This window comes from Anas platyrhynchos, chromosome 1 (assembly GCF_047663525.1).
Source record: "Anas platyrhynchos isolate ZD024472 breed Pekin duck chromosome 1, IASCAAS_PekinDuck_T2T, whole genome shotgun sequence".
Classification (NCBI taxonomy): domain Eukaryota; kingdom Metazoa; phylum Chordata; class Aves; order Anseriformes; family Anatidae; genus Anas; species Anas platyrhynchos.
The window spans coordinates 42,287,963-42,309,228 of record NC_092587.1 but is presented as its reverse complement, the minus strand read 5'-3'; the positions used below and the strand labels follow the sequence as shown (position 1 = coordinate 42,309,228).

The 21,266-nt window shown below is 41.4% G+C and overlaps 1 protein-coding gene across 2 annotated transcripts in view; it reads left to right on the top strand.

Moving 5' to 3' along the window:
• LIN7A (lin-7 homolog A, crumbs cell polarity complex component) overlaps positions 1 to 10,379 on the top strand; it is a 58,400-nt gene extending 48,021 nt beyond the window's left edge. For both annotated transcript variants that reach the window (XM_027454138.3, XM_027454141.3), the window contains exon 6: positions 1,891 to 10,379. In XM_027454138.3, the coding sequence (XP_027309939.1) occupies positions 1,891 to 1,933 (43 nt within the window). In that variant the 3' untranslated portion in view covers positions 1,934 to 10,379. The remainder of the gene's footprint in view (positions 1 to 1,890) is intronic.
• Positions 10,380 to 21,266: the final 10,887 nt, after the last annotated feature.

Below are 21,266 nucleotides of genomic sequence, written 5' to 3'. Positions count from 1 at the left end.
GCCTTTGAGGCCCCGCAAGCACTTAGCACAGTGACAATGAGAAGAGGTTGCTCTTTGGTACATTTCCACGTGGTCTGTCCCATTAGAAATGTATTTTGAAAACAACAAATTCTGGAGCCAATTTCCTATTAATAACCCATGGATCGATACCCACTACGCAGCATGGGCTTCTGTGCAAGGAAGAGTGCATACAAAATCTGTGTTTCTGGGGAACATTTGTGACAAGTAAGAAAATGCTACCAGATTTAGACATAGTTTAACATATTTTCAATCGTTCCTTTACTACTGGGCAACAGAGCACCAGTATTTTCTGCTGATATGTGAAGAAAAGTCTTTCTAATCCTTATCCTGCTGCAGGAACCCCAAACTTGAGTCCATGGTTCCTCTGCAGGGAACCTACAAGTGCTTACTTATGTACAGTTTGGTGAGAAGTATTTATTCATGACTGACATTCAGTATTACAGTAGCTTCCAAAAGGCTTGCACGTTTTCCAGTGTAGTCAAAACAGGTAGCTTGTGAGGTTCAGACACATCAAAACCCAGATTCTCCATAGATGCATGGTTTCTGAAATCAGTGAGAGCTTGTGTCATGAACACATTTACAGATCCGCTCAATTTTCCCAAATGAAATCAAATAGGAAGCACGTGGTAAAGCAAGGACTTAAATCCTAATCTTCCACATCTTATACCAGCTGTTCCCTAAACAGGACATTTGTATCAGTTGTGTCAGCAGTAGTCTACAGGTAACTCATAAAATCCCTACATTGCTTGTTAATGAAAAGCTCAACATGTGTTCTTGTTAATGCATGCTTGCAGCCCAGAAAGCCAATTGTATCCTGGGCTGCACCAAAAGAATTGTGGCCAGCAGGTCAAGGGAAGTGATTCTCCCCGTCTGCTCTGCTCTCGTAAAATGTCACCTGGAGTGCTACATTCAGCTCTGAGGCTCCCAGCACAAGAAGGACATGGACGTATTAGAAAGAATCTAGAGGAGGGCCACAAGGATGATCAAAGGGCTGGAGCACCTCTCATGTGAAGACAGGCTGAGGGATCTGGGGTTGTTTGTCCTGAAGAAAAGAAGGCTCCAGCGAGACCTTATAGCGGCCTTCCCGTACCTAAAGGAGGCCTATGGGAAAGCTGGGGAGGGACTCTGTCAAGGAGTGTAGTGATAGGACAGGGAGTAATGGCTTTAAGCTAAAGAAAGGTAGATTTAATTAGATTTTAGGAAGAAATTCTTTACTCTGAAGGTGATAAGGCATGGGAGCAGGTTGCCCAGAGAAGTTGTGGATGCCCCATCCTAAGAAGTGTTCAAGGCCAGATTGGATACAGGTTTGAGTAACCTGGTCTAGTGGAAAGTGTCCATGGCAAGGGGGTTAGAATTGAATGATATTTAAGGTACCTTCCAACCCAAACCATTGTATGATTAAATGATGAGAAACTGAAGCTCCAAGTGATGGTGGTGTTGTTACTCATGGTGACACTGACCTCTGCTGATATTTAGGGTGGAAAACAAACAACCACGTAGACAGGCTGTTCTGTGACTGTTAGAATTTGTTTTGTTGATGCAAACAGACGCTGAAGTGTCTATGAAGATTCTGAGTGGGATCTCAATACTACTTCAGGGCCCTAACTCAGGAAGGAGCTATAAATAGTAGCGTTTAGTGATGTAAATTTTGGGTTTCTGTATAAAATAGGCCCGTTGCAGGAGCCAAAACAGCACAGTCTCACATAAAGTCTTTCCAATTACTTAAATTTTTTTTAGCAAGATATTTTTCCTGATTTTACTTTTTTTTTTTTTTTAACTGAAAGGGAAGGAAGGCAGGCAGAAACAGCCAGCAATTTAATTCCTCAATTCCTTGTGCTTGCTCTGAGCAATGTGTTTCTTTAATTCTAGGTTATTCTCAAGAAAAAAAAAGCCTCGATCAAGAGTGCAGTAATCAAGCAACCAGAGCTGTACTTCAGTATTCCAGCAAAAGGGAACAACTACAGGAACACAAAACAGAATTCATCTGGAGAATGTACAGTTCAAGCATAATGTAGTTAAGACAGCCATATAGGGGGTACTTTCATTATAAGGCTTTTCAGAACATGGCAGTCACAGGTACATACTACTTCTGTGACTCTATGCCTAATGAGAACAGCATGGTAAGTAAACAACATGAGACAGAGAAGTCCAGGGCTTCCAAATAATTCTGTTTGTTCTAATCTTGCACTCCTTACTCTTACAAATTGGCCAGTTGGCTTTCTCTAGTCAGTGAAAGTTTTGGTTTAAGGAGATCAAGATTGGCTGGTTTGGGGGACAAAATCTTTCTCTACAGTTATCTCCAGAAATAAACTACATCATTTCAGAATTTTGCCACAGACATCAAACTCACACGTTGCGCTTCATAGCCACTTTGTAATTTATATTGTAGAGCAGTTTTAACCTAACTTCCTGTTTATAATTTTCAATTTTCCCTCTGAAAATAGCAATTTACTATATTTATAAAGTATTCCATTTGTAGAAGCAATTAGCTTTTTACTCTTGGTGTTTCCATATATTTTATTATGCATCAACAGAGTGAGAAAGTTTTAGGTCAATTTTAATTTTATTAGTAGTAAAGTTAGGGAATCCTAGAACTGTATTTTTAAATGTAGGCATTGCTTGTATCTATTATAGCTACGATTCAGAAATCTATAACTGGATATATTATATATTTATTCCATAAAATATATATTGTCTGAATGTACCTGTTAGAGAAGTAGGGTCTTTGCTTAGCATGTATTGCAAATGTAGTAAGCTAATGTTAGCAAAAGACCAAGCTTTGTTTGGCAGATATTCCTGTGATAGCATAATCTAAGCTTTTTTTGTATTATTTAATTTATTTTCCAGTCTAATGTTAATATATTTTAGAGAGGAGGAAGTGTAAGTTGTTTCTTTTAAAACCTTCACGTTATTGTTTAAATCAATTTGAAGTTAATGGTTCTGACTTTTTTTTTTTTTTTAAATCAAACCAAATTGGAATGCACAAACAAAACACATAATTAAGTTCTTAAGTTTACATGTCTGCTTTTCCAAAGAAAATAGTCAAAGCTGGAAGGCTTTAAATGTCATCTACTTTCAAGAAATTAAGAAAGTGGAATCCCCATATTCTAATAAATGATCATTTAAAGCATGCCTTCTGTGCTACATTAGGAAATGCCTGGGGAAGAAAAAGAGCTTAGGGCAGAGCCCTACAGCCCTTGCATATTGAAAACTCTAGCTGATGTTAGTGAAATTTTAGCAATGCAAGGAAAGTAGAAATAGTCTGAACAAGTGTTTTTGTTCTGAACTTGGAAAAAAGTCAGCAACAGATTTTATTTTGAAGGATCTACTCTCAGAGGGAGGCAAAGCAAAGCAGGGGTAATGGGCAGTATCATATGTATGTTAAAAAACAGATGGAGGCTGGCCACCAGTCTTGACAGTGTTTTATTAGTGTAAGTAGCAATTGAAAAGAAATTACTGTATTTTTAAAGCCAGACATCATGAATACGTGCAGAAAAAGCTCATTTTATACAGAAAAGTAATTCTATCCAGTGGCTGTTGGTGACAATACGAATTAAGACAGTGGAGCTTGAGCACTGCCAGAATTAAAGATGAAATATATTGTATTGTGCTCTGCCCAGTGTCTTTTTATACTTAATAAAATTGTATGTACCTATTTTAAAGCTGTTTTCTCAAACAGACATTGCTGTTAATATTGACGGTATATAACTTGTTATTATGACTACATAAAACTGTTCTGTATCTCATCAGTATGATTTGAGTTACACTGATATTTGTGCATTTTCAGAGACCAAATACTATTCAGATTTAGTCAGCCCACTGTACTGCATTTTTCCAGACTGCCTCTCCACCTCCTCCCCTCCTCTTCCTCAAAAAATTTAGGTTTGATGGAGTGGAATGTGCTGATTAATAAATTTCAATAATAGAATGTCATTCATATAGAGAAGCATATCAAATTCATTTTCATATATTATTATTCAATAAATTATTAATGCACACTGATATTAACACTCCAGTCTTTGCCAGCATTTAAAAATAAGATGAAAGACAAATACAAGTAAAATATAACCATTAACAAATGTGAAGTAGAAGCAGGGAGAAAAAACTCCTTAAGGGTTACTTTTCATGCCCCCTACTGATCAATAAAACATATAGCCACTTCATCACAGAGTAATCTGTGTCTCTTAAAACTATCGTTGCATTTTGTTATAAACAGTCTTACTGTTTGTGATTTCAGTGCCTTTGGTCCTGATGCAGTAAGGCATTTCCACATAGGCACTGCTGAATTAGGCCCTAAAAGTAGTGCAGGAAGGACAACATTTATTTACCACATGCAGGTCTGAAGGTACTTGTGCATCACATTTTAACTGACAGGTCTTCTGACATTTGCTGTTTCACTACATGGAGTTTACTGTTTCACGACACAGGCTGACATTCCTTCAGGCAACTTAGTGACTTTTATTGCTCACATTTACCCTTGGTGCTTCCCTGTGCTTCCCTGCAGTGGCAGCAAATCGAACTAGGAGATCCAAGAAGTCTTTTCTGTCTCGTACTACAGTAACCAAAGGGGTGTTGTGATTTTTACAAGCTGTTGCATTATGTTCACCTATGCCAAAGATTCAGATGTAAAAATTGATGATAATAGGCATTGAGGGACAGTGTCATTTACTTACGGAAGCTGATGGATCTGCTGTTCTAGCCATAGTTTTTCTATTTGTGCCATTTGATCTGACTGGCAGTTTATTGGGGATTTAATGATTTTATATCCCTTGACAAAGTGAAAAGCTCACCAGGTTGCATTTTCCTCTTCTCCTTCTACAGTGACAAATCATAGATGAAAGGTCAATGAACGCACATGAGTGGAAGCAATGACATAAAAACCTGTCTGCAGTTCCTTGGTGAATAATACTGCAGACCTCTTAGTCCTATGTATTGTACCTTTTGTACAAATTTGTCACAGCCAATGTGACAAACCTGACCTTTGGGAACTCTTGCAGAAGGCACAAAAATATATGCCACATTTGCTGGATAAGAAACTGTTTATTCAGCTACTGATTTTAGAGATTTTAGAGTTCTATATGAAATCTAAGATCTTATAAGCAAACAAGGTTTCTAGAATAAAAAATTCCACACAAGAAGAACGTTGTTTTTGCCTGTGCTTGAAATAATACAGGATTTTAAATATAATTACAGAATTAAAAATAGTTATTGTGTGCATACAAGATGTATTTCATTACAAGATGAGAGACTGTTTCAGAAAGTAGCAGCTATGTTAAAAAGTATGAGATTGAAAAAAAAAATAAAAAGGTGGGACCAAGCACTCTTCTAATGCAGAATTGTGTCTAGAAGAGCTAAGGGAATTTGTGCATATATAAGCAGAGGATTATCAGCTAGAAGTAGTACTGTCCCTGCATAAGCATTAGTAAAACCATTTCTGTGTCTAGCGTTGAAGAAAACAGAACTACAGGTTTCAAAAGCAGAGAGCATTCAGGAATGGTTTGCAAGAATGTGCTGCATGCTATGATACATATCTTGTGAGAAACACAGTCCATTACGCTTAACCAGGAGAAGGTCAAGACGAATTAGGGATGCGTTCAGACAGTCTTGCCAGCAGGCCCAAGCTCACCCCACTTCTCCATGAAGGAAATGTAATCTGGTGCTCTGAACCAGCAGAAAGATTTAGATATATGCTTGATGGATTCATTGCCTCTACCTCCAGCTGTCTAAAAGCAATCTGCAGAGCTTAAGCCGACTGTTTCTTTGGTCAGTGGTGAGTTAGAGGCATCCCTAGAATGTGATTAATTCCACCTGTCTCTGACATCTATCTTAAAACAGGATAATGTGCCCTGTGAAAGGGCTTACAAGCAGAGCCCCTGACTGAACAGAGAGCCTAAATGACTGACTAGGTTGGAGTAAGCAGTGTCTTTTGTTTTCTTGCTGCTCTGCTCACGCACAGCTTCATGTAATAAATAAATAAATAAGCAAGCAAGCTGCCTGTGTTGAATTCCCTAGTCTAAAATTTCTACCTGCGTAGCTGAGATGACTAATACGCCTTACACATGATCTGATTTGCAGGCAGGTTCCTGTTGATGCAGTTGTCTGTTCTGAAACGTTCGGAAATGTTTCATGTAATTCCCAACATAACAATATGCAATAATTCTAAAATAAATTTGAGAGCTCAGGGCTATCCTTAGCAATTGTTTTGGTCTGTGTTATATCCAGGAGCAGACTACCAAAATCCAGTCTGTGAGTGTTAATAACAGAAGTCTATGCTGCCACCAGTAGCACTTGGCTAGTATTTTAAAATAGCTGTAGTCTGGAAGATGAACAATTGCTTTTGATTTTTGGTTACAGACAGAGATGCACAAAAATCAAATCCATCAATCTTCCAATGCAGGAATTTGTTATACCAAAATTCATAGCAAAACATAACCAGTTTTGAAATTTAGAAACCTGTATTAATTTGGGGTAAATTAAAAAGGTGACAAAAGGAAAGATGTCTATAAGGAGCAGCGAAAAAACAAAAAAAACAAAAACCAAAACTATAGGGATTTAACCCCCATTCTGCTTTAATTTATTTTCTTACAGTTAGTTTTATTATTATCAACTCATGTGACTAAAAGGTTCAGCAGTTGCACTTACTTTTGTCTAAACTATAAAGAGCTGAGTAGATGAGTAAAGAGTAGATGAATACTTCTCTTCCTTCCTCCTTTCTTTCTCTGAAGCTTACATCAGGTTGGGTTCTGTCTGCAAGAAAGTAACACCCAAACACGTCCCAGTGCTAGAGAAAGTTTCTTCGTTAGTCAAATTACAGTTCACAGAATCCTTGAGTGGCTGAGGCTGGCAGGGCCTCTGGGGACCACCAGGCCCAAGCCTCTCTCCTTCCTTCACATGAATTTTCTTTCAGCTGAGCACTGACGCTTGCCCACATACATCTCCTGCATGTACAATCTCCTCAGCCAGCTGCCGCATTCAAACTTAGCCAGGTCCACCTCTTGGAGCACTCTTTTACAGGGAGGGGACCTGAGCATCAATTAACTCAGACTAACAGGTGGGTGCTGGCAACTTCTTATGTAGCAGTATTTATCTCCACTGTTTTGTTTTGCACCAAATATTGCAATATCACTAATTTGATTTCAGACACATCGCATTTGATTCCTCTGTATGCACAGCAAGCTTGGAAGTCTGTTGTATGGACAAATCTAGTTATCATTACACATATTTTGCATAGATTTACGAACTGGCTTTCACAACTACTCCATTTCCCTTGGACCGTGACACCCTACAGTTCCGAGCTGAATAAATACACCAAGGGAGACGCCTAGTGTTTAACGATGTGCGTAGCATCTTTGGCTGTCCCTACCACTGCTAGAGTTGGCTTTCTGCTAGCATTAAAAATGCAGATGTGCACAGACATATGCGATGCTTATTCAGAACATTTCCACACATTTCACCGTGAATGGACAGTTCAGAAAAGGCTCTATTTACCATTACACCAATAAGCAAACCCTCTGTGCCCTCCAAATGGTGAATAGCACTACTGCTAGCAGCAATATTCTTACCTGGTTAAGAATTCTCTGGTAATATAAGAATTGCTTAGTATGATCAGTGGGCTGCACACAGTCAACGTCTGATCATACCTCACCAGCTGCTCCTCAGTTCATACTTGTGCTGATGAGCAATACCGCAAAGGAGTGCTAAGCACTAGAAGTAAATGAAACATCAAGCACGAACCTTTGTGCCTTGCTGAAGGGAGCCACGTCAACCAGGTGTAGTTGCAGTTTGATGCAAGTAAGGGCTTCCACACTGCAGCAGCTGCTCTGCTTTCAGGGGGAAAGTTGCCAAAAACAGGCATCAAAGTGGGTTTCCCTGTGGCTGTGATTTTCTCAATGATGCTTGTGGTCTCTACCACTGCCTGGTACTGCCTTCCTCAGAGTGACACCCAGACAGTCACAGATCATTAGATTTAGCTGCTGCATCTACTATCTGTAGAGACATTTTATTTCTCCATTTCTGGACAGTCAATAAATATACATATATATATTTATATATAGGGCCAAGTGACTTTCATGAGATGCTGAAGAGTTTCCAATCAGATTCTTTGCTGAATTAAGGAACCTTTAGCAGCTATCTGCATAACGATGAGTACACCTCAGAGCCATGGTTTTGAAGCACTTATCTTGCAGTTAGTTAATTATGTAGCTCACTCAGCTTATTATTCAGCTACTCGGGGGTAATACTGATCTGTCTTACTATGGAGAGTAGTGCAATCAACACAAATTTGCTCTGTAAGCCAGGAATCAAAGATGGCAATCCTCAAGGCTGGAGAAACAAGAGGAAAAAAAGGATACTTCCAAATGTCAGGCTAGATGAAGATTTGTCAGATTTCTCTGACTGTAACAGTAACTATTGAAGTGACCGAAGTGACTCAGGAGTCAGTCAGAACACCTGACTTTGTTTTCAGAGGCCAGTGTCAGTGAAGTTGATACTCATCCCAGCTAACATTAGCTGTCTGAAATTGAGGTTTCTGGTCTAATCCAAGTGTAAACCTCTGCAGTTAATGGAGAGACAATTATCTCCAAAGGGTGATTCATCTCATCTGTGTAAAGGTTAGTGATGCAATATAATAGTTTTTGTTTTTTTTTTTTTTTTTTTTTTTTTTCAGTGAAGACACTAGAAGAATTTTCTAATCATCCTCCTCCACCCTTCTCCCCTCTGTAATGCCAGGCTTTATTCCCACCCCAGCTTTGCAGATTTTCTGCTAGGTCCATGGAAGCAGCATAAAAATTTTCACCTTCCCCATAGGAAGTACCACGGTTTCTTCTTTCCTTTGTAGGAATGTACTGTTCCCAACTTGTCACTGAAGAAAATATATTGGGTTATTACATCTCTCCTGCCTCAGAATAAAGTTGTTTGTGGGAAATGACTATTTTTTTTTTATGATTATTCACTACAGAAGGAACCTAGATGAATAGGCCAGATAAGAAGCCTACATTTAAAATGCTGCATAATGCAACAATCTAGCTGACAAATAGCACAAAAAATGCTTATTGCCAAAGTAGTAAATGCCAGGGATTAGAGCACAGAAGCCAAGGAAACTGATAGACTGTGTGAAGCCAATGGGCAATAACTAAGACAAAGAACTATGTCTGCACATTTTCTATAACACGAAGACATTATTGAATCAACAACTGCTATGGATATAATTCTAAGAAATAGCATGCTACCTGGCCATAAAAACATCCAGTGATAGGTCTTCCATTGGTTTCAAGAGAACAGAACATAAAGAGAGAAAGAGGAGCACACAGGGTGCAACCAGAGGGCTGGGGAGACCTGTAATCCACCTCTGAAGAGCAAACGATGGGGCAAGCATTGCAATGAGGTCCCTCCACAACACTCTTCCAGCTTCCAGCAACTTGGAGATTCCCCAGAAGCTTCTTGAACCAAAAATTGGTGTCACTATATTTGGGAGCCCTTGATGAGTTTCTCTTTTGTTAATTTTTCTAGATGTTTTTTGAAGCCAGTTCTTTTCAGCGTCCACCTGTCCTGCAGCAGAGTTACACAGTATATTCAGAACAGAAAGGAATTGCTCATTAAGTGTAAAAAGCTTGAACTTACATTATTTTTTTTTTTTTATTAAATAATTAATTTGGTGCCCTCTGGTTGTCCTACTAGAGCAGACATTGAACAATCATTCCCTCTATACCTTCCTGTGCCATTCATGACACTTTATCTTTTATCTAGGGCTTTTGATGTAAAACCACATTTTCCTTGAGTTATCACTCTTCTGATGTTAGAAAAATTGTAAGAATTAAAAATTAAACAAAAGTTCTAGGTTACTCTGCAAGCTACCTTGCTTGTAGTAGAGTAAGCCATTTGGGAATCTTTGATCACATTTTGTTGCCTTTCCATGAATCTTTTCCCATTCTGCTACATAAGTTTTCAGATGGGATTACTGGAGGTGCCTATGCAGTCTGATGGCACACTGGGATTTGCATAATAGCATAATGATATTTTCTGACTCTTCGTTATCTCCTGCTTTATAATACATAAAATCTAATTTGCCTTTCTGACCACTCTGAGAATTGAGCTGAATTTTGCAGAAAACCATTTATTACAACTCTCAGATCTCTTCCCCAAGTGGTAAATGGTAAGACAACCCATGATTTTATGTGTGAAGTTAGGGGTGTTTTTTCCCTGTGTGCCTCATTTTCCATTTATCAAAACCGACTTCCATCTGCCATTTTAACACACAGTCGCCGAGTCTCATGAAATCTTCCTGCAATTCGTACAGCCAGGCCTTGTTTTTACTATCCTTATTTGTTAACATCAATAAATACTGTTTCTTTGCCAGTACAGATCACTTGTGAATATGTTACACAGTGCAGGTGCCTGCAGGGCTTCTTTAGCGAAGCTTCCAGAGGCACTGAAGCTTGGCTGAAGATCTGAACACCCCAGGAGATGTGCAGGACATTGAATTCCTCCCACTTTTATGTGGGGAGAATGGCTTGTACCTCCCATCTTGGTTACTCTCATCTTGCTCTGCTTCAAGTGGGAGGCTTCAGTCTCCAATTCAGAATCATACAATCACAGAAATGCTTGCGTTGGAAGGGACCTAAAAGACCATCTGGTTCCAACCCTCTGCCAGGCAGCGATGCCACCCACTAGACCAGTTTGTCCTTGTCCAACCTGGTCATCGACACCTCCAGGGAGGTGTTCTTCTCCTCAGGCCTTATTCCTAATTAAGATACCAACTGCTTAATGTCAAATTAATTCTGCTTTTGAAGAAGCTGGGAAAATACCTCCTTTGCTCACTTACTGGGCAGAACAATTTTTGCCCCCTCTGGCAGGCACTGCCGCTGTGCTCCTGCTCCTTCTTCAGAGGCCCCTGCGTGTCACTGGGCTACCTGGCAGTTTCCCAAACAATATGGAAAGGAAGATTTGTTAAAACAAAGGCAATCCCTGTAGTAAACAAAATAGCTCTCTGCATTTTACATGTGTTTTGCTTTGTGTAATGGGCATTTCCCTCTGTTATTTGCAACACAGCAACACAACACAAACACAACAAGCAGTGCTTAGTCTTACTAACAGACCGAAATCAGAGACATATGGCCAAAAGAAATAAGAAATTCTTTCATTAAAACTTCAGCAAAACAAATGTTTTTATTGCCAAAAATACTTGATTTACTTTAAACACTTGTGTGGTGCCTTCCAGCAGTTGCTTGGAGAAGAACCGACAGGAATGATGAAAAACTGCAACCAGCACAAGCAGCGTGAGACCACAGCACACTGTCATCAATGTGTTGCTGCACCCGGTGTCTCTCAGGGCTGCCTTTGTTCCCTGTCACTGTGTCACCTGGGAGCCTGGGAGCACCCTTGCTACCATGTCCCAGTCCCCTGGAAGGTGTCCCCTTGGCAGCCACCAAAGCAGTGCTGTCCCCATGGTGATCTATGTGCTGTGCTACAGCATGTGCACATGTACTACCCGATACTGCTGCAGCATCAGCCTCCTCCTTTCTGTCCCATAGACTCACCCCGATGCCACTGCAACAGGCAGAGGGCACTGCTTGCTCTCCAGGACACCTGCAGTCACCATACATTGTATTTTTAAGCTGAGGAATTTGTGATGTTTCTAAGAAAATCACAGGTGAGTAGGGTTTGTGCCTGGAGAACTATTTGTTCATGAAATGGCAACCCGTTATATGTTGCAACTAAATCCTGAAATCCTCTAAAGACATCCCTATCTGAAATCCACTACCTGGATGGTGGAAGCACCACCTGCCTCTTGTTAGGAGAAGGCACTCCAGAAACCAACTTCATACAGAAGACAATATCCATAACTAGGCAGAATAAATTAATTTTATGACAGCTTACAGCAGATGGCACATAGCGTCATAAATTATTCTGCTGAATGTTTACCAGCATAAAACCAGATACAATAGCAAATTATCACAGAAACCCTTATGTACAGATTTTAAGGTACTCTAAAAAAGGTAGCAAAATTACACTTATGCAACCAGCATATGACTAACTGTGCTTTTTAGCACTTTTAAAATGCTCTTATTTATTAAGTGCTGATTATCTCTTAAAGGCACAATCACAGACCAAATCTTCATTACAATGATCAGCACAAAAAAAAGAAGAAACGATTGCCATCTGTAGCCCAAAACACACAACCACGCACCTGGATGTATAATGCAAGCTTCAGGGAGTGCATGCCAATAGAAGCTGACCATGATATCTTACTGAGCTGAGGTCTTACAGATTTTCTAAGACATTCATCTGTCTGTAAGTAGAGGCAAGATCCAAGGACTAAATCCCTACAGGAGATAGGAAAATCCTTCCTTTGAATAATCTAAGACCCGAAATTAGATTTTTCAGAATAACGATCCAGCTGCTGATAACCCTGAGGGCACCAGCATTTACCAGTATCTCAGTTTCCACAAGGACACTCCTGAAAGCCTGCTCTTCTAACAGCACAGTGTCTCATCTCAGCATTGCTGCACTCTCTCTGGTGACCCTGAATGCCAACCACAGATACCCCCACATCACCCACCTCCCTGAAAGAAACAAGTGGCCACTTCAGCCTGTGTTCATATCCACTTTGTATGGCCCTTTTACCCTTTGGGCAACAGAGTCACCTGTAAAGTGTGGCATGATTTACCCTGTGCTACTACTACGCAGTCCAGGAAAAGGTTGGTTGGCTAAAGGAGCTCTCATTTAGGCAATTTTATTGTGGACAACTGCTCTACCTCTTACCAAGATGAGTATTTAAAAGCCTGGCATGAAATCAGTAAATGTAAAGGGCATGGGAAAAGACAATTTTTGGAAGTTTGGATGCAAAGTCAAGTTGTAGATGACAATATCAGAAGAACTGACCGGAGATTTACCGAGGCAACGATTGAAATTGCAAATATGAATTCTTAAATTGGTCAATTATAGTTCAATGGGCTGCAGCAAGCCAGATGGTTAGAACAATCTGGAGATGGGATTGGACACCAAATGCCCTTTAATTCACCAGTCAAAAAAAATCTGTGACTTTAGTTCCCTGAAAAGTGTCCCTTATTAACTGTTTTCTTTTTTGTAGTGTATATATATATAAACAGCCAGGGTTGGTGAGATTTTTGTTGTTGTTGGTTGTTCTTTCAACTATTCCTGTCATCTGGGGGGTTGACTGTTATTTGTAGATGCTGACATTTCCTAATGAGAATGGATCCATGTAATGAACTTGGTTCTGCCCTTCTTTACTCCAGTGTAATTCCTAATGCTTGCAGAACAAAGTCCTGGAAAATGTGAGAATGAGATTAAGGGACATTTCCACCCAATGAGATCCAAAATTTCAAAATAAGATCGTGAATGGAACCATAATTTGGAGATATGGCGCCATTTGGTGTATTAGTATTATTCATAATTGAGAAGACTGAGAACAGCAGAAATAAGGGCTCAGTTAAAACACGAGGACAGCATCCACATTCATTAGACTGTTTCCTCAGTGACTCAGGCAGAAAATTGTTCTGGGCATTTTGCTGCCACTCCACATCACAACAGCTTCTGAAAGGTATGAACAGAAGCCTGGCTTTTTATCAGGAGTTAGTAATGGAAGATGGATTTATTAAGGCAGCGTACACTTTTCAAACAGTTTTTCCTCCAAAGAGAGAGATATGCAGGTAGAAACAGGCTAGGCAGTTACAAGCATCTGAAGCATCCTGTGTACTGCAAGAGGAACCACGCTGCGTTAGCATCCTTGAGCATGCCAGGAATCTGATGTGGGTGACTGCCATTGCTTTGAGTCTCTTCATCATTGCATCACAGGATTTTAAAGGATACAGGCTAAATAAATAATAGTAATAATAATAAAAAGACAACTGCTGGCACCAGGAAAATACAGGCATACAGGGAATCATGCCAAATTATCTGTGTGGTGCAGAGAGAGGACAAACGCTCTGCCTGGACATTGCTTTTCCCTTCAGCTATACCCTGTGAACAGCTGCCCACACATGTTTATCCTGAGGGTGTTCAAAGCAGCTTGAACACTGGGAAAAGACTGATGCATGCTGTGCTCTGCTGCAGGATCACAGGGCGCACCCCAGTCCTTACAGCAAGCCCCAGCAGCACTCCAGCCTGCAGCTGCATTCTCCCAGTGGTGTAGCAGACATAACACAATGTGCTCCAGCGTGTCTGCCTGAGCCAACCACTGATACCACTTTACCCTCGGTTCATTGATCTGCTTCTCATATAGCTGCTATTTGATTCAACAGCAGACACTACAAATACCTGGAGGTAACACAGATTTCTCATTCAGTGGTCTGGGCTGCAGCAGCAAATACTATGTGTAATAAGCAAACACCACTGGTCACTGTTGGAAAGATACCTCCTCCATTACTAGGCAAAGGCAGAGAATAAGTTGTCATGCATCGCCATTCCAGTATATATGCTTGATATTTATCAGGAGCCTTGCCACGGTCATCCTAGAGCTCCAGCTTGCCCCAGGGGAATCAGGTCTGGCAAGGAGACCTCCTCTACAAAGCAAGGAGGCCAAAGTCACTGGCAGGCAGCAGTGCTGGTTTGAGATCTCCCTGTCACTGCTGTTGACACCCTCTCCCCCCCTAATTAAGGCACTACATCTGATACAGGCAGAAAAGGGCCATGACTTGTCTTATGCACCATGGGTGAGAGCTGTTAAGTAGTAACCTGTTTAAAAGAAGGGGAGAAACTACACACACACCCCTTTTGCTGGTCACATGAAGTATTGATTCCTGCTTAGACCATGAAATGAAGGGCTCAGGTAAATGAAAGAAATATAAATCTTGACTGGGGGAAGACATTGTATTCCAGCCAGATTAAGACATTTAAGTTAAGACATGTGCTTCATCATGTTCTTGTACTTAGGCAGAGTCCTGCTTTACATAATGTGTTCCCAGACACTACACGGGGAGCTCAGGAGCCTCTGTGTACACTCTAAATTTCCCTTATTTACAATGTTCTGTAAAGTTATGCAACACACTCGGCATTGGGGATCTCTAAATCCCCACTGTGGATCTAGAGTCTGATTCTCAAATATATTTGAACATATAATGCCACTGGAGGGTTGGAAACTTTGCCTGCTGTAGGATTTTGAAAACTGTGCCAGTCCAATAGATTACAAGGCTTTAAATAACATGGTTGATTTAAAAAATAAAAATAAAAACTAAAAGTCACATATTGAAAATTCTGTGCTGCAACATTTTGAAAAATAGGATTTTCCAAATCCTACATTCTTCAGAAAATCTGTCCCTTGAACTTCAAAACTCTTGACCAAATAGGCCTATTACCAAACTTCTATATTTTTATTCAGATTAAAAAAGTGTTTGCCATGATTAGAGCTGCTACTGGGCCCAGAGTAGATTTACCACTTCCAGATACTCCCCAGTGATGGTTAGTAGCATAATGGTAAGCGCCCGCTGACAGCACGGCAGTGGGGAAGCCTGTGTGGCATGCAGATGCTCAGCAACTTCCAACTGTGTGTGACCAGGGGCTGGACCAGCCCCAGAGTTGTTTAAAGTTGAAGAAACACCCTTCTGCTGCTCTAATTCTCTCACATAACCCACATAACCCATGTTTTCAACTGGGTTGTGGACTGCTTTTCTCCTTTTTTCTCAAGGAAACAAGAAACGGGAACCTAAAAGCATCCATAAAACAGAAAATATTCACCAGGCACATTTCTTTCTGGAATTAGCCAAAGAGCTGTAGGTGTTGCCCACAGCTTTAGGCCAACTTTCAAGATCAAATGGAGCCCTTCATTTAGGCACACCTTCTGTGTGCCTAAAACACACAGAACATCTCCTAGCTCAGGGGTGTGCCATGTGCCCCTAGCTCCTCCAGTGGAGCTCCTGAGCTTTCCAAGACAATTGCCCACAGCAGTATGATAAGGTTGCTGCTGTATGAAGGTTTTGCCAGAGGTGCTCTGGTCATTGGCTCCCGACATGTCAGGATTATTTATCATCATAATGAATTGGGCATTGAAGAGTCAGTCAGGCATAGAGTGACCAATCTCCACCAGAGGTGTCCTATGTCAGCTCATATAAATAATCTGGTGATCCCTATATACTGCTTTTCTTCCTCCTCCAAATCACTGTAGTCATAAAGAAAGACCTCTCCTCTATTTTTAAGCCTTGAACTTGCTAAAACTTGCATGTATAAATATGCCCATGCATAGGTGTTCCATCTAATCATAGAATCACAGAATGCTTTGGGTTGGAAGAGACTTTAAAAACTACTCAGTTCCAACCCCTCTGCCATGGCAGAGGGACCAGGTTGCTCAAAGCGCCATCCAACCTTGGTCTTGAACACTTCCAGGGATGGGACATCCACTGCTTCTCTGGGAAACCTCTGCCAGTGCACCAAAACAGGTTGCCCAGAGAAGTTGTGGATGCCCCATCCCTGTAGGTGTTCAAGGCCAGGTTGGACAATGTCTTGGTCAGCCTGAGCTAGTGGGTGGCATCCCTGCCCATAAGGGAGCTGAATGCAGGACTCCAGCTTCATTGTTTCAAAAGGACAAAGAAAATGAGGCTTGTCTACATCTTCCTTTAAGATCTCATACGCTGATTTCTTTTTAATGGTTCTAAAATGTCTTTTAAAAAAGTGAATGGTTTTATCATACATTCAGCAAAACTTTCCCTCTGACTACACTCTGTTCTTACCTACACAGAGGGATGGAATTAAACAAACAAACAACAACAACAACAACAACAACAAAACTAGTTTCCAAAACAAGAGTTCTTCATGAATTCCTTGCATTTGCTACCTGTCCTGGTACTCAGTAGGGGCTGCCTGGCATTGAAGACTGTTCAAAAATTACTGCAGTTATTGCAAGTGCAGTTTCAAGCTCATACTTGTGGAAAGCCCAGCCAAATAAAGCAGCAAACATGACTGTACTTGATATTCCAGCATATGTGAACCAAGAGCAGGCCCTGGCTCTCAAGTGCACCAGCTTGTTGTGTGAACTACTGCAATTGCAGTGAAAAGCAATTTTCCACAACACTTGTCATTTCAAGCACGATTCAGGTGCTCAGGCCAGGTTTTGGGGTGGCTGTGTGAGGGGCAGTGGAGCGGGGAGGCTGAGCCCACCAAGCTGGGCGGCAGGCGCCAGCAGGCCACGCCAGCCAGCGCTGCCCATGGCCGGGCCGCGCTCTGCCCTCGCTTGCCCTCGGCAGCCGAACCCCCTCCTTTTGGAAGGAAAGGAACAGTTTCGGATACCAGAGGATTTGGAGCGGGGGATCTGGATATTTTAATGTTGTTCGGGCTTCAGTCATCATGGATATCACTTTACAGCTTGGCACATAAACAGTCCATTTCTGAGGCATGAGAAAATGAATATATTGTAACTATATTCTAGGCCTTCTGGCCTGAATCTGTTCCTGGTGAAACTCCAGGGGTTTCAGTAGAGTTACGTCAGAAATAAACTTCACTGCCTAGCTGTACTTTATAATGCACTATTTCTGATTAAAAGGGGATATACATGAAGATAAAGATTTGTTTCCATAAATATGAAACCAAAACGGCATTAGATCTTTTTCATGTAACTGACTTCATCATTTATGAACAATGAAGGCATTTTATAGATTGAAAAATATGAGAATAAAGAGAAGTTATAACAATAGTACTATTTATTTTATAAATGTAAATGTCAGGATGTATGTTATTAGTGTAACAATGCATTAAAGCAAGACTGTACAGCAAAATACATACATATTTTTCTCAGAATTCTTATCTTCCACTGTAAATGTGGAATTTAGCCACTTCCACACATGCAGTTTAACCACTAAAAGCCAGTGTTATAAACTGCAGAATAGACATCTGTACCCTTAGGATGAATGTTAAACAAGAGAGAGTGCAGAGATTTTTTTCTTCTGGAATTTTCTCTCCCCCACAACACCCAGCTCTTTCTGTTTTGCTGCAGAAATGCTCCCACAGAAGCTGGTTCTGCCTTTGGTCTTTCAAAACCCCTGCCTGGGAAGAGAGGGACTGTGCAGGTGGGCTGCAAGGCCGTGGCCACCACTGTCGCCAAGGGCCGGAGTTGATGCAGGCATTGCTGCAGCTGGCGAGGGATTCGGCACATTCCCCACTCCGAATTTTGGCAGTAGCGGTGCTGAAATTTGGGCTGAGAACACGCCAGCAGCAAGTTGGAGCAACATTTGTGGGAGGACATAGAAAGTGGGGACATAGAACAGGCATCCTGTGGGAGTGGGAGTACAGGAGGAGGAGGCTTGGTGTCGGGAGGTAGGAGAGCAAAGGTGTGCATCCGATCCCTCTGTCTGGCAGGTGAGATAAGCCCTGTGAGAGGTGGGGACATGGGCTGTGACAATCAGATGCAGTCAGGAGAGCCCCTAGAGCAGACCGCCTCTGCTGGAGAAGATCTACTTCATGCGCAGTTTCCTAAAACAAGGTTTCGCTGCCCTACTTATTAGGAATTTCAGAAATAATAAGTTTCATATTTCAGAGTTCAGTCATTTTTGGATTTCACCCGGGCGATAACCATGTGAGAAATTTGTACCCTGTGAAAAATGTGCATTTCAGACACCAGTAGGATACAGCTGTCTTTGCCCTTGTTTACTTGGTTTCTCCTCTACTTCATGCTCGGCATGGGGGATTTTAGAGTTATTAAACTTTTTCCCAGTTGCCTGGAGTCACAAGTCCTTCACACCCTATGAGCAGCCATGTGTCCAACAACAGCTCTCTCAGCTTTCAGTGCTTACCTTTCCAGCTTTTGCAGAAGCCCTTTTTCTTGTCACTAGGCACATCTTCCAAAGGTAATTCCCAAGTTATGAGACAGGCACTGAGTGTTAAGCCACCTACATTTCCAGCAGTCAAAAAGCTTCAGACAACTGAGGTGCCTCCTTTCCCAGCACATGAGACACCATCCCAGCCATGGGTTGTGTCTTCCTTGGCTACTCCTATGGGAGGGACAAGCTCCTGCCTTCTGCTGTGACCAGGTAGACAGGCTCTTAGTGTTTTGCAAAGAAACAAGAGCGGATGCTTAAAGTTCAGGATGAAGCCCCCCAAAACACTATATTTTCATGCATGGATTATGAACTCATCTTACTCCTTAGATACTGCTCACTCCTGCAGGTGCCTGAGAGGATGGTCCTCACCCATTTGCAGAAGCTTTGCAGATAAGCCATTTCCTGCACTTTGGGGAATGCACAGCATTACACATGCCTGAAAAAGAAGGACCCTAGCTGCTTAAGACACACCTTTAACGAAATGTGGGAGTCATATGACCAGAAAGACAATCTTTGAGAGGCATACACAAGGGTGAATGGAGCCTGGTGGTCTGCTCCTAACAGCAAGTCAATATTACCCAAAAAGAGAGAATCAGATGAGTGAGGACCAGAGCAGAGGCACCCACCTCCCAGGTGCCTGACTGGCTCACTATCTCTACAGGCCTGTGATGTTTTTAAAGCTACTTTTTCAACGAAATAACAGCTAAATATAAGAATTTTTGCTATGGTCATTGCTGCCTGTATTTGCCACAGCTCTATACGTAAGCCTTGCATTTGTGGAAGGGATTTCAGATATATACTTTTTATATACCTTCACCATGTCCAGCAGAGACATTTCCCCCTCTGCTTTTCAACATACTCAGACAGCAAGACTCAGAATTGTACTATAAGCTCAACTGGAAGATGCTCCAAAAGAGCAGTTGTAGAAAGAAATACTCTTGAAATTCAAAATACTGTTTGTCTATTTCCTCAAAACATTATGAAGTGGAAAGGAAAACAATCAAACAATATTTTCCCATGCTAAAACAAACAAACAAACAAAAACAATGCATGACCACAGATTGCATATATGGTTAGTTAAAAGGTGGAAATGAGGGGAGCAGGGCAGATTTTCTTGCTGGAGCAGTGGTGCGTTTGCTAATGAGGTCTTTGCACTGAACCATACCCAGGTGTAATTGAAGCTATAATCATTGTTTGCTTACCATTAATTACAGAGTTATTCATTTTTAATTTAATAAATTGTGTGAAATCAAACAATTAAAGCCAATAGGCTGGATTCAGACTTGATCAAATCCACATTTTGTCTCCCTGTAATGTATGACAGGCACACCAGCTTGAGCTTTTGCTGGGTACTGGAGTCTCTGCTAGGTGGTTGAGTCCCAGTGCAAGCAGTAGAATTTGGCACTATTAAAAATATATATATAAAAAAATCAGAGCTTGAGATTTTAGTGCTTCTTTTTTGTTTTTACCTTTTGCTCAGCATACGTTTTTTATGGATTTTTAAAGCAGAAAATAATATCAGCTAAAAAGTTTACACTAATAGAGGAAGGTCAGAGAAATAAAGAGAAAAACTGCACAATTATTCTCTGCTGCTGCTCCAGCTCTGAAGGCCTCTTGGAGAGTCTAAGAGAGTATAAGATTCAAATGCACTTAATTTAATGCAGACATTGAGCTACCTTTGTGATCTCTCACTGAGCTTGCTGACCCTCATATATCATGCCCTCTATCACCTTCTTCAAGCATAGCTCAGCAATGCCTTTGGCATCATAGCCACTAACATCTTCCAGCAGATTGCCAGGCAGTCCATAAATGTTACTAATGCTCAAAACACAGCCAGCCTCCAGCACTAGATGGTCCTGGTCAGCTGGCCTGGGGAGCAGAAAGCAAAAGACCTTTCAGAAAGTATCTGGACTCTTTGGTATAGTGGGTTTGGCATGAGATCCGTGAGCATCTGGGATGTGTAAGCTCCTGGAGGAAGGAAAGTGGGACACCAGCGGACTGAAGAGAAAGCGTATCACGCTGTATCTGGGAAGGGGAATAATTCCTGCCATCCTGTCCTGTCCTGGTAGATGAATGTTTCTCCTGGACTGAATGATGAGAAGACTGTGAAATGAGGGAGGGAAAAGAAGGCCACTACTGAAACCTAAACTAATACCCAAGGGAAAACTCAAACAGATCACAAGAAAAACAGCTCTGAAGTCCTTGTTTTATTTGTCCATTTTTTCACTCATCCAGTTGCCTGCAGGAGGAGCCTAGCACGTGCCTGGATGCATTGCTCGACCCCTCCACGGCTGGGGGTGAGCTCTTCCATTCCTCACACAAGGTGCAATTAGCCAGCAGGATCCCAGCCCTGGCTCCATCTGGCCACGCTCATTAGGACTCTGGTTGCCAGGAAGGCAGTTGTGGCCAGCTGTAAGGCTGATACCCCAGGCAGAGCCTGCCAAAGGTCAGCAGTCATCAGCTGGCCAGCTGCAGGTCCTCCTG